The sequence below is a fragment of the Sitophilus oryzae genome, unplaced genomic scaffold, assembly GCF_002938485.1.
Source record: "Sitophilus oryzae breed Bouriz unplaced genomic scaffold, Soryzae_2.0 scaffold_1297_pilon_pilon, whole genome shotgun sequence".
NCBI classification, from domain to species: Eukaryota; Metazoa; Arthropoda; class Insecta; order Coleoptera; family Curculionidae; genus Sitophilus; species Sitophilus oryzae.
The window spans coordinates 12,934,860-12,949,623 of record NW_022145945.1 but is presented as its reverse complement, the minus strand read 5'-3'; the positions used below and the strand labels follow the sequence as shown (position 1 = coordinate 12,949,623).

The window sequence follows — 14,764 nt, the reverse complement described above, 5'->3', positions numbered from 1 at the left end:
TTTTTACTTCTTTATAGAGAGCTAGTGAGCATATAGATGTTTTTTATTTTTCATCTTTTTTTTATTTATTAAGAGCACTAATACTCTCTTTATAGGTTATTTTTTATTCTTTGAAGGATAATTGAGGAAGATATATTTCGTTATGATGTCACTAAATAAACCCTTGTATAAAATTTTATACTGTCTGGTTTATAATGTTATAGTATTGCATTTTCGTACAGCAAACTTTCATTCCCTATTTTACTCCCTAAGGGTATAAATTTCATAAATTCGCTTTACCTTTGTGCCAATTTTTATGTGTATAATCCAGACGTCACCAAGTTTTATATAAATTTTTACTAACTTTACCCATTTGGTTGATGAATTTCAAAAATTTCTTCTAATTCTTTTTGTAGGATTTCATTCTTCTAGACGAAATAGTAAGGAATTTTCATACAACAAACTGTTCCGAGATAATTTTACTCTCTAAGAGGATGAATTTCCTAAAATCGCTTTGTGTAGCTAATTCACTAATGTCGTTTAAACGAACCTTTGTGCTAATATTTATGTATCTAAAGCTGGCGGCATCAACTCACTCTAAAATATCTAAAAACGTAATATATAATCTAACTGACACACCACTGACAATGACAACTAATTTATTTCTGGAGGTATTGTGTGTAGGTGTTTTCAGGTATGTTTTAGTATTTAGTCGTTTTACACAAAGAAATAGCCATTAAGCACTATAAAAATACTTCATAACAAATCTACACATATATACCTTTCATTTAAAAAAAGAATCATCAAGATTGGTAAAGCGCTTTCGGCGGGATGGATGCAACAAAAAAACCCTTTGAGCTTTTATATATGTATGGACTAATTATTTTTCCAACATATTTACTTTGCAAATTTTTATAAATATTCAGACTCGCCAATATCGTACTCCACCGTGTCCAGCCTGTTTAGCCAAACGTAGGCCGATTCCTCTTCGGCGGCGTCGTGACCCTGGCCGAAGGAAGAGTCTTGAAGACGCTCATCCGCGCATAGGAATAAGTTGACTGCGTAGCGTATTGCGTATTAATCGATTCTGAAACTTTCTATCTCGTGTATAACATGTTACGCAAGTTTATTATTTTAATCTCGATTTTAATAGATAAATGTGTGAAATGCCACCTGAATATCTTCCGCCATGACATGTTTTTACTTTTTTGTTATGGTAAAGTGATTTGTATAAACTTTATTCAATAACGTATATTTTCCTCCATTTGTGATTTTTTAATTTTAAGCGAAAATTAAGTATAACATTTTAGGAAAAAGAAACACTGTAATATTTAAAAGAATAAGAAGAAATTAGTCTTATTTTGAAAGGAAAATATAGAAAAAACTCTTTCTATAGAAAAAGTCTTTATACTAACCAGAATCCGGTGACATATACGCGGTCTCACCGGAAACATTACTTATTACTTCGCATAACTTGAAGAATATCTACTTTTAATAATGAACACTTCAGAAATACACCAGTAAAAACATTTATTATTTGAGATTAAAACTCGAATTAAATTATAAATATTAGTTACCTATGTTGTTATAGCTTTTATAGGCCTGTTTAACGACTTAATAAGTTACCTAGCGAAAAAATCTGTGCGCGTACCTACCACTATTGTTACAGGTTAATTCGTTAAAGAAATATGTTACACAAGTTAAAAACGCTAAAATTTTAATGGTATTACTTGTGCATTATTGGCCTTATAATGTAATTTGTTGGAATTATATCTTCTTTAAATATAATTAGACTTTTTAACGACTTTTAAGTTACCTAGGAAAAAATCTGTGCACGTACCTACCAGTATTGTTACAGGTTAATTCGTGAAACAAATGTGTTACATATTATTCGTGGTATTAGTGGTATTATATTGGAATCAGCTTGGCATTAGTGGGGCATTATATGAGAAATTTTGGTATTTAATTTGTATTTTTGGCATTACTTTGGCATTAGTATACAGACATTTGTCAGCGGTTTACTCCTTGTAGATAATCAAAAAGTTTTTTGATAAAATTTGCTTTTTATGTCAGATCATTTCTATGAAAAATTACATTAGATTTTTATTAAAGACGCTGGGTAATTAAAACATTGACTAATAAAGCTTGTCCACTTTAAATAAGGGGTCACGAAATATCCTCCTTGGAGTGTTTGGGTTAAGGGGTGTATAATAAATTAATCGTTGTTTTATAATAAAAACCATAAAACATTTCTTATTTGTGAGATTAAAAAAAACAATGCATTGGTTAAAATAAGTACATTCAATACATATGTATGTGTTATAACATAATATAGCCATTACTATTATACTATTATTATTAAAATAATATGTGTGTAACATATTTCTTTAACGAATTAACCTGTAACAGACATTTATATGCCCAGTATATTTTTGTTTAACAAACCAATCAGGAAAAATCCAAAACCTACCGTTATAGGAGGTATAAGATGATTAAACTTATATAATGACAACTACTTATCGGATAACAAATTAATTACTACTGTCAGCTAGTTCAGCTACTGTCTAGGTAGAATATACCTAGAGTACCTACACCTACCTATGATGTAGGTAGATTAAATCTTATTTTGACGTTACCTCTCACTTCGGTGTCACAAGCTGAATTTTTCAGGGATGGAAGTACAGTACATTTGCAGTACATGATATGGGGACCCTTATTCCGAAAGTAGTACAAAATTAGAGCGGGTAAAAAGGCACTATCATCAAAAATCGATATATTAATACCACCGTATAGAGAAAACAAATACTTATTTTTTGATCCAGTACACAATAAAGTCTTCGTAGGGAGTAATTTTTTATAATTATTTACAAAAAAACATTTCCATTAGCGCTTATGACCAAAAAAACTTTAAACATGAATAATCATTTCAATCATGCGAAAATTTGGTTTAAAAATAGATTTTTTAATATAACTTTCATTTAACGAAAAACGAAGGCCTAAATGAAAAAAAAGAAACAATTTAAAAGTTTCGCTTATGTCTTGACAAGGTATCAAAGCAAACCCCATATTTTTTGCTTTTAAACTAATAAAGATATATCAATAAACAATTAGCGATGTAATGGTTTTTGCGCGCGCTGGCCGACTGCCGCCGCTGCGCCGAGATTTCCTATACCCTTGTATATATGACGTCATGGTGTGGCAAATGTAGCATTTTAATTCGATTTGGGCTCCCTTATATAGGATAACAGAAACATTTTCAATGTTAAAAATCTTTAAAATAGTATAGCAGTTAGGGAACACGTTAATAAGTTTATTTTCATACATGAGCATAAAAATGTCACTGCAAGAGGTGTAAGACTCAGACATAGATTGGAGTAAGTACGATTTTAATTGAATGCACTCATTCACTAAATGCTCGTCGACGTCATCGGGATAGTAATCAATAATATGACATGCAATTTCCAAATCTATGTTTTCGATATTTTTGTCTTGCAAATCCATTAAAAATTTGAATTTTTTGCTATATGTCTCATAAACTTGTCTCCTTTTATTTAAATCCATAATCAGCTTATCTAACGCAACTTTTAGCGTGTCTCTTTAAATCTTTCTGCGCCGTATACTGAGAATTCACCTGTAGACTTATCTGAAAATTTTGGGATAATGCGTCTCTTGTTTATGTAATTGTAGTCTATTATTACACTAGTACTTAATTTTTTAGCTTTTTCGTCGTATTCCTGTAACATTTGATCTGATTGATGTCGTATGTTGCTCACAAAGTCTTTTAAAGAAACAATTAACTTGTTGCCTTCACAAATGTCTAAACCAGGGCTCTGTATTTTTTTATTAACTAAATGAAATCTCTCCAAAACTTCTTCCCAAAAGATAATCAAAATTGCAGTCTCGAGTTTCGCCATTTTATTGAATAAATTTCGTGCCTCTTTCCGGAAATCAACTTTCTCAACCTCATTTTCGCTGAAACTTTTGAAAATTGTCATAATGTCATCATAATTATTTTTTAAGGCTTTGAAAGCATCATAGTGGCAAGGCCATCTTGTCTGGCTTAAACTTTTAACCTGAATTTTAATTTTATTTCACGATTCAACAGTTCCCACCTATGGGTCTATTGTTTTTCGCAGGGCCTGGGGGCCACTTGTAACCTCGGGGCCCTGGGCTGCAGCCCAAACAGCCCGTAGGTAGATCCGGCCCTGACTGAAGGTGCCCGGTGGCGTAGAGGTACAGGCTCAGGTATGGGTTCGATTCCCACACCCGGCATTTCATCAGCCGACTATTTTTATTAAAATAAAAATAGTTTGGGTACCTAGGTCGACTCAGCCTTAAATGAGTACTGGGGATTCACAATCCTGAGGTAATAATAGGCGGTTGAAGCGTAGTGCTAGCCACATTACCTTCTTTGTATACCGAACGGCTCTAGTATAGCAAGCTGTACCTTGCTACTCCCAAGGCGTTAAAGTCTATATACGGGAGCTATTATTATTATTATAAATTATAAATATGACTGACTGGCAGCAAAAAAGAAAAAGAATGAATAGCATTAGGTAAATTTAAATAGTCTCGATTTAAGTGTATACTAAGAATACGGTAGCGTAGATTGACAACTGGGGGCCTCGGTGCAATATTTTTGGAGCTCCCCTTTGTAAAAAGGTAGACGAATTTGACGCGAATCCTGTGGTTGACGGAGAATCGGAAAACATATCTATGCTTGGCTTGACTTGGGGACGGACTAAAAACCAAGTCTGAGAACTAAAAGCCAAGTCTAAATTGTTGGGCCTAACCTAAAAAATGTTGCAGCTTTAATGGCGACCGCGGTTCATTCAGTTAAAAACACGTATACACGAGGAGGCTGCTACTGTAGCAGAAAAGAGAGAATTTCTTTCTACAATGTGTAAGAAAGTATATACCCAAAAAGCTAAAAGTAATGTATTTCACAGAGGATTGGGTCAGCTGAACTGAATGAATCAGGAAGTCTTAAAGTTTCTCAAAATCGTGACTCAAAATCGTAGCCTATTCAAGATCAAATTACCGTTCTCGATAATGGAAATAAAGCAGTGGAACCCTGTAAAACTGGGCCATTTTGTAGTAAAAATTCAGATGTCCGACCCAATATTGGTCTTTACTAAAATTTTGATCAAGACAATTTAATTTTTTTTTAAACCGGAGGCAAAAGAGCTTTTTCGCACGAGCGAAAAGCACCCTTATTTATTAATAAATAACTTAACCATTAATAAATAAAATATATTTCTTCGTTATGGTCATTTTGTTTTTGTGGATTTGGGCCGGTTGTCTGTTTTTCCCGGACCGGTTTCCACTTCCCCATCCATTCCTGTCCATCTGTTGTCCGTCCTTCTTGCCAGGGGCCCTGTTCTTTACCACTTGAGGGATTTGATTCTGTGGATGACATAAATTACTTGGGTCTTTTGTCACCTCCATTTTATTCTTTTACGATCTTTTCTGGTTATTCCCAGCACATTTCTTTCCATTGAGCGTTGTGCGACCTGCAGTTTCCTTATAATGTGTACGTTTTAAGATTCCAAGTTTTGCATGCATAGGTAGTACCAGGGGCGGATACAGGAATTTATTTTAGGGGGGGCCCAAAATAAAAAGTAATATAGAATATGCTTTTAGGACGCCATTTTTAACAAAAAAGCCTAATATTTAACATAATTTACAGATTTTAGGGGGGGGGGGCGGGCCCCATCACATCCCCTAATCAATCAATCTAGTTTTAAAAATGGTTGCCAAGAAGAAAATTGTGCGTGCTGGCGTTCGTATGATGTGTGAACATTTAATAAACACAATCAAAAACAGGAAACAAAGAAAACCTCGTCGTTGGTGGGTTAAGCCATGGATTTTAAAACGGAAATTGAAGGCGCTTCATTAAAACTGTTAATTGGCAACAGGTGACTCAAATGCCTATAAGAACCATTTACGAATGAGTGAAGAGCATTTTGACTCAAGACATTTTGCAACATTGAAATCCCTCCATTTAAACGACATTTTGATTTACTTATTTCAACAGAAACACACACCGAAAAACATTTCGATGCGACTGAACGCTTGTTCCAGCTTGTTCTCACGGGCAAGCACTATCCAATTTCATTGAATCAATACGACTGGTCCACCAAAAGTAGAAATGGTTTCCAGTTTTCTAGAAATGCGAAAACATTGAACAATATGGTTGAAATAATGTTCACATTAATCTGTTTTATTTCAATGACATAGATTCAATGATATTGATCAATAAAACTCTGTCTCAAATAGTTTCTGAAAAAAAATATTTTTTTAAAAGGTCCGATAAAATTTATATCTCCGAAACTAAAGTTTCAAAAAAAGTCATACTATACTAAAAATTCATTTACCCGGTAGTAGTTTTAAAAAACATTTTTGGTAAACTCTGTCTAAAACAGTTTCTAAAAAAAAAGATTTTTTTTAAAAGGTCCGATTAAATTTATATCTCCGAAACTAAAGTTTCAAGTTCTGAGATCTCTTATCATTGTTTTTCATTACCGCCTTGCCGGTAGTTTTGTTGTTGAATTATTATTATTAGTTTAAAATATATACACCTTCAAATAATAAATCTATCTTAGAAATATATTTATTCTAAGTCAAATTATTAGTGCGCCTGGATATGCCATTGAATTTCCAGCGGGTATATATAGCAAAAAATTACTTCGGAATGCAATGGGTGTGAATATGCGTAAACTTTTGGCAAGCTATCCAACGAGGATATTTATTATTTTTCAGATAGCTTCCATTTCAATCATTTATTATCTATCTGACAATACAATCGATGCCAATGCTATAACAATAGAACATAATATATTGATTCGGAATAAAAATAAACTACTAAAATATTTAGGATTTCTAGCTAACACAATTATTTTTGTTTTAGTATGATTCTTCATATGGAAAGTCAAGACCAGATTCAGTTTCCAAGAACTTATCAGACACCAGATCTACCCCATCTCGAATTGCTCAAAGGTATGGAGGAGGTTACACAAGTTCTTTATCGACATCTAGAGATACAGGTAAATCAACATAACCTAAATTTATTTTTGAAAATTATATTTTTATTATTATTTTAGGCAGAGGACTTAAAACTGATCCTCATCCACCAGTCTCCTACAAATCTCCATTGTCTCGATCTGGAACACGTTCCAGAGACCCAAGTCCGTCCCTGGAAAAAGTGGAAAGAACAACGCCATCGACTAGCTCAAGTTACTTGAACCCAAACAGACTGTACCCCAGACAGTACACTAGATCCAGTACTAGCAGAGAGAGTACGGTATCTCCTACAGGAAGTGTGAGCAATTTACCAAGACTAGGAAAACGAGATGATAGTACAAATATAGTTTCAAAGTATGGAGGTAGAACACCATTATCAAAAGACTCCTCAAGTCGAAGTTCTAGCGTGTCTAAAGAAGAAAGTATTTCGTCAAAGTACAAAAGTTCCAGGGAAGATTTGTCATCAGGGTCACAGAAATATCTGAATAGTAGGTTTCTGCCTAAAAATTCGGTAGAAAGGAGTTATACAGCATATACTAGACCTTCAACGGTTAGGACACATGAAGTTTCGAGAAAAAATAAAGAGTTACTTAGTGTTTTACACGCCCAACAAGAACAAGAGAAAATGTCCAGTAGACCAGCAAGCAGATGTTCATCGGTTGCTCCAGAAGAAGTTCAAAAAATCAAAAAGAAATCACCTGAAAAAGAAAAAGTAATAAAGAAAGTGGAAATGATTACTCTCAAAGTTTGTACTAGAGGAACCTCACCTACGTTAGGTAGTGCAACTCAACCTAGTTTCCTCAGGAGTAGAAGAATTGAGTTAGCAAAAACTATCGAAAAAACTGTAACTAGGCCAAAAACGGTTAGTGAAAATATGGTGGATAAAGGAATTCAATCGGATAGGCTGGATGATTCCACAAAGTCAAGTCGATTTGCTGGATCATCAAGAATCAACTCTACACCTTGGTCTAGTTTCTTGGATATGAAATTTTCAAGTCCTAGCACCAAAAAGACTGAAAAAACTAAAGCAGATTCGACTGACAGCCCAAAAAGTTTATCAAGAACGAGTTCAACAAAAAGCATTTCTTCCGATAAAGATTCGAAAAAATCCTCCAAATCGAAATTGACACCTCCGAAACAATTGAACGATAAAAAGCAACTGCCACCTCCGATTCCCAAGTCAGAAACATCTACCAAAGGTACTTTACATTCCCTAAATACTCCTAATAAAGATTTCCGAAAGTCAGTATTGAATATGAATCCTGACGGATCCAAAAAACGATTGGGTCGACGAAGTAATTCGGCTAGTTCGGCAGATTCGGATAATGCTGATCCAGATGCGACTGATGTATCAGAAAACCTAACTAGTTGTAAGTCGTACCACAAGAGCAGTTCCAGCTCGAAGTTACCACAGAAATGTTCGACGGACAAACAAAGAGGTAGGAGATCGCCGAGCTCTGATGTCAGTGTTAGCAGCACTACTGGACCTAGTTCCAGCGAGGATGATATAAAGAGGGGCAAAACTAAGAGTGCTGGGTCGTCCAGAACATCGGTAACTGAAGATTTTTCTACTGATAAATCTTCTAAAGAACAAAGTAAATCTAAGCAGAAGATGGATGGAACCAGGAATGAAGCAGACGCGAAAAACTTCTTAATGAGAGCTCTAGCGCCTGTAACGAATTTGTTCAAAGCTAACAGACAAAGCCAAAGTAATTTAGAAATTGCAAATGATAACCAAACTGAAAATTCGGAAAATCCCGACAAAGTAGTGTGGATTTTAGATCCTAGTTCGGACAGTGTTAGCGAAAAACCTAGTTATAGCTTACAGTCTGTAAATTCAGAGCCAAAAAGTGCAAAGATCGTATTACGTAGAGTTGAGTGCGCTGACCAGAGCGGATGGTGGGGAGATAATTCTGAAACACCATCTGAAAACAGTCAAATAAAGCAGATAAGTGAACCCGTTAATTTAAAATACAGAGAACCTGAAAAATTATTTAACCAAAAACCGGTTACGATGAAGCAAAATTCGTCCGGTGAAGCTCCTTGGTGGTTAGATCCCAATCAATCTGCTCCTGAAGGTGTTCAAACGTACCCTGAGAACGTAAACTACAAAGTTAAGCATGCAGATTCGGGAGATTCAAACTGGTGCTTAGATGAAAACTCTGCTACATCAGAAAGTATACCGGCTTACCCTAACTGGAAACCACAAGAACCGGGGCAAATATACAGTCAACAATACGATCAAAATCAATGCAGGTCGAAACCTCCAATTAGACACATTCATTCTGGAGAGTCTGCGTGGTGGTTGGAAGAAAACCAATCCAATGCTCCTGAAGGTGTGTTTGTTTACCCATCTCAAACTCAAGAAATGCTGGATAACCAGCCACAAAATCGCTTGAATCAAGCGAAAATCAGACCGGTAGAGAGTGGAGAAGTTGCTTGGTGGATTAAAAAAGACGGTACACCCCCTGAAGGGATAAAAACTTGGTCGCCATCACCAAACCAAGAACAAAACGACAATCAAAAAACAAAAATGCGTCCTGTTGATAGTGGCGAAGCTCCATGGTGGTTAAATAAAGAAGCCACGCCTCCGGAAGGTGTCCAAACTTATCCCAACTGGGTTCCGGATCCATCCAGCTCTTCTAAGTTATCCAGAAACGATTCGGAGAATTCTAATTGGTGGCAGGACAGTAGTAAATCTGAGGGACAAACAGCGAGTAGTAACGAACAAAAAACTTTCGGAGGAGGCTTAGATTTTCACGAAAAGCACAAACTAAGACATATAGATTCTGGTGAGAGAGCTTGGTGGTTAAATGATGACGATACGCAGCAATCGGAAATAGTTCAAGAAGTGCAACCGAAGACAAAAACAATGATTCGGCATCAAGAGTCAGGTGAAAAACCTTGGTGGCTAGGGGAGGAGAATCATGAAGAATCATACGAAAGTCAGGAGATACCTTTGGGGGATAGAGCCAGTCCAGAAGGGTTAGAAATGCCGAAAGATGACGAGGGAAGGAATAGTCCATATGATAATGTTCCTGGATTACAGGAATCGGCAAAGCAACCGTCGCAATCGATGTTTATTTCAAAGCACAGGAATATCGATGAGTTGCTGGGTGGAATGGGACAATTGTGGGGGACTTTTACTAGTAATTTCTTCGGGTACGATGATGAAGGTGAAAAATATAAGAAAATAGACGCTAAGGAAGTCATCATACATGAAGGCAGTGGGAAACAAAAGTAAGTATTAGTTTATGTGCATTATAAGTGTACTTAACAAAAAGTTTGCGTTACTTTAAAAGTGAAAAATTTGTTTCGGTCTAAGAACACTCACTCATTGTTAATAAATCAGATTTTATACGAATAGTAATGATGTACTATGTAGATGAAACATGTGTTTCAATACTTTTGTGGTGGATTCATTTCTTCAAAAAAAATTTTTGGTCATTTCGCTATTAGATGAAAAGCTAAAAAATAAAATAGTTATTTTTTGTGAACACCGCTGCGTTGATCCAACGGAGACCAATTTGTCAACGAAACAAAACAAAAGAACGTCAACGGTTTTTAATAGACGTATAAAAAAATCCTTTATGGGTATTTCGCCACTGCACTGCAAGAAAAATCTACAAAATAAAATAGTTATTTTCTGTAAACACTTCTGCGTTAAACCTAAACGGACGCTGCTTGTCAGAAGTTATGTTTACAGTAATAAAAATTTGCCTAACAATGAAAAAAATGCTTAACGTTTCTGAAAGTCTATCTCTTTCCGTCGTCAGAAGCAAAAAAATACAGAGAATAAAAAAAAATTATTTAAAATATTTAAATTCAAACTATTATGAGAACACTTTAGTTTTTTTTTAAACAGATACGTCTCGAAGAAACCGTTGACGTTCTGTTAAAATGACATTATATCAAGTTAAACTTCAAAATTAACAATTACTACCTGATAACATTTACTCTATGCCCTGCGTCCCATGCATGCTGACAAATCTTAGATTTGTGAAAATCTCCCTTTCCTAAATAATCTTTATGTTCTTTAATTCTAACATTTAAGGGTCTAAATGTTTCACCAATGTAAAATTTATCGCATTCACATGGTATTTGGTATATTACATTTTTTGTTTGTTGTTCTGTATTCATTGGTTTAGTATGTGATAAAATGGATCTAAGTGTATTTTGTGTTTTGAAAGGTTTACTTTATTCGATAGAAAATGACACTCTGAATCGAATGACATACATATGTCAACTTTTGACATTTTAGCATATGGTTTATTTGAAATTGTAACATGCGGTTCATAACGACAATTTGACTCAAAATACCAAGTGTGTGGTATCAAATTATTCGTAAAAAAATGCTTTTCCAAATATGCTAATGAGCCACCCTCGTTCCATTTGAAAAAATTGAGATATGATTAAAAATACGATTTGGACATCTTTTAACTGGCCAGGACAAGACACTAAAAACATTAGACGATCAAATCTATTTTTCCAAGGCTCCTTGATTAAAAATTAGTGTTTTTAACACAGCCGTGGCACTCCAGATTGAAATTTAAAATAGAATTTGTTTTTGAGTGACTATGTCAAAAATTGACATATGATATGTCATTCGATTTAGAGTGTCATTTTCTATAGAATAAAGTAATAAAATAAAGAGTGAGCCATTTAAAAATCAAAAGTTCTAGTCATTTCCGGTGAAACCGGAAGTGACCGAAAACAATTGAATACGTCAATCAATCCCAATTTATGTCATATACTAACATACCAAATCTCGTTGTTTTATCTGAAAAAATAAAAAAGTTATAGGGGTGAGCCACTTTTGAGATGCACCCGGTATATTGCAATGTTATAATGAAATAATAAGATAAACAAATAATCGCAATTATTTTTATAATTAATTTTTGATCATTTTAATTATAGCATTCTTATGAGGTTGAAGTATTTTATAATAGATTATAATAGAATATATCAAGATCATCAAAAATTAAAGAAAAAAAATATATTCCTAAAACTTTAGTTTTTAATATGTCAGGAATATCAAATTATAATATTATGTTTTTACATACCGGCTGCGTCTCAAAAATGGTTCTCCCCTATAACTTTTTTAATTTTTCAGATAAAATAAACGAGATTTGGTATTCAATTGTTTGGTTAGGTTAGGTTAGGTTGTACTTTTGATTTTTAAATGACACCCTCGGTATTTTTTTTTACTTTATTCGATATGAAATGACACTCTGAATAGAGTGACATATCATATGTCAACTTTTGACATTTTCGCGTATGGATGCGGTGGACGGTATTATGAATGATAATACCGAAGTGTGTGCTACCAAATTATTCGAAAAAAAAACTTTTTCCAAATATGCTTTTTTCCATAATGAGCCACCCTTGTTCTATTTGAAAAAAATGAGATAATGATTAAAAATACGATTTGGGCATCTTTTAACCGGCCAGGACAAGACACATTAGACGACCAAGTCTATTTTTCAAGACTCCTTGATTAAAAATTAGTGTTTTTTACACAGTCATTAAAATACTGTAACGTTTTTAGTTCGTTACATGTTTTTTTTTTATATATAATATATGATGTCTGGCCTATCATCACCGGATTCCCTCTCGTTCAGGCCGGATAGTTTATTTGACGCGCCTGGCGTAATTTTTACGTTCTCTAGTCAGCAACCCTGTTATCGTTTCACTGCTCCGTGGAGGCGCTGTCAACATCGCTTCAAGGCGCCTCTCCGTGCTTAACTTTACTTTGGGTTTGAGAAAATAACAAGAGAGAAAGAAGCAGCCATATAAAACGTAATTTCTAAATAGAAATTAGAACAATCGCCTTTTGTTTTCGTCATCATGACAACCAAGATGACAACATCATGACAATTCGTCATGTTTGTTAATTTTTCTTTTGGTGATTTACCTTTTTTTCTAAACTCTCCATTTTATTGACTTATGAATATGGATAGGGAACAAATTCCTTTGTTCCATATAGGTATTTATATTTTGTTACTTATAATTTTAGATTATACTCTTTGTTATTTTATTTGCTGCAGGAGCCAGTATCATCTATTTTCTATATGTATTGGTGCCCCCTTTCTCTGATAGATATGTTAAAGACACCCGGTAAAATAAAAGTAAGTAGTTATATTTATCATTTTATTAAGAAAAAAGTAGAAGTAGTAGTGTCAAAAATATTTCGAACCTCTCTTAACATAACAAATTAATACAATTAATTTTTTTCATTTTTTGGGTAGGTAGTTTATAGCTGGTTTATAGTAACCAGAAACTTTATTAATATACCTTATTTATTTTACTTTTGTTTTAGGATTAAAACTGGACTTCAAAATGGTTCAGGATCATGATTCTCGTAAAGTCTTCTTTGCTTGGATATTCACTTTGTTATTGCAATTAGGCAGTTTTTCCGAAAATGAGATTTTTAATGCCCTTTAAAAAAATTGGCCAATCGTTTCCTGCAACAGTCAGTTCTTCTGCATTTAAAATTGGTAGGTGGGTGGAATAAACACTGTTATTTTTTGTTATTATATTATAAAAAGTTTATTTATTTTTATGTATAAATAAATATGTTCATAAAACAGTACAATTTTTGCTTTTTTTTATAATTTCCCTTATAATAGTAGTATTCTTTCGTTCTGAAAGAAACTGTAAATTTTCACTTAAACTGATTTATTCCCTACACCACGTTCCCTTTACGTGGTATAGGGAATAAATCAGTTTAAGTGAAAATTTTCAGTTTCAGAATGAAAGAATACTACTAATAATGTTTAATTTAAATTTCCCCCCAGCCAGAATGTGCGATAATGTCTTACGATACGTTTTATACCTATCTCTTTCTTTTTCATATAAAGTACACATAATAAAGAAAGATAGCAATAAAGACGTACGTCCTGCCATGGTCCTGCTAATTGATTTCAAAATTGTTATTCTGAGTTCCGCTACGGGAACGCGGTCCCACTCTTTACCATGGGATTTGTCAGTCTCTTTTTATTTGTTTATCTATGGGTTTGGCCTCGGCCATCTCAACAGTCCCTGATTAGAGAAATTGCAATTATTTAAATCTTGCTGTATAATTTGAATCAGCTGCTATTTCGAAGCTACAGGTAAAGATGAGTTATTATCTTTTTTAGATTCGATATTATTATTGAATATTTTTAGGGTAGAGTTTTAGATGTCCCAACTTAACTTGTATTTGTATTTTGCTGGCACGTTGGCGTCCCTTTTCTTTTGTCCTCCAGAATGTTACATGGAAGGAAGGACAGGTTCTTTATTATTTAGTGAGTCCTCGGAAGTAATTCGAGGTAGGTTCATTTTGGTTATTAGATCTTGTTTGATTTTAAACAAGAGTTTCGTAATTCGAGGGTCCAAGGTACGGGTAGTGTTCCCCTGTACCGTTTTCTTATGGACAGTATCCAAGGTTATGATCCAAGTTACGGACATTGTCCAAGGTACGGGCATTATCCAAGGTCCTAGTAGTGTTCCAAGGTACGGGTAGTGTCCCCATATTGCCACAGTATGGATGCAGCGTAAGCCCCATGCTGCTTCGTTCCCACACACATTTCTAAGCCTAGTCAGTAGTTACGGTTGTATTGATTCATGGTGTCCTCATTCTGGCCTCTTTTGTTGTATTGGCCAATAGTATCGTCGACAGACAGTACAGAGATATGAGCCCACCTCACGCTGCTACTCTTCGAAACAGGATTGCCTCAAGAACTGCTAAGTGTAGATTTAGGTTCTGGTTTTCAGTCGATTT

General features: G+C 34.4%; 1 protein-coding gene across 2 annotated transcripts in view; it reads left to right on the top strand.

Annotated features, from left to right (window-relative positions):
- Nucleotides 1-14,764, top strand: part of LOC115874811 — a 357,918-nt gene that overhangs the window by 52,645 nt on the left and 290,509 nt on the right. For both annotated transcript variants that reach the window (XM_030890110.1, XM_030890109.1), the window contains exons 3-4: nucleotides 6,890-7,025; nucleotides 7,083-10,242. In XM_030890110.1, the coding sequence (XP_030745970.1) occupies nucleotides 6,890-7,025; nucleotides 7,083-10,242 (3,296 nt within the window). The remainder of the gene's footprint in view (nucleotides 1-6,889; nucleotides 7,026-7,082; nucleotides 10,243-14,764) is intronic.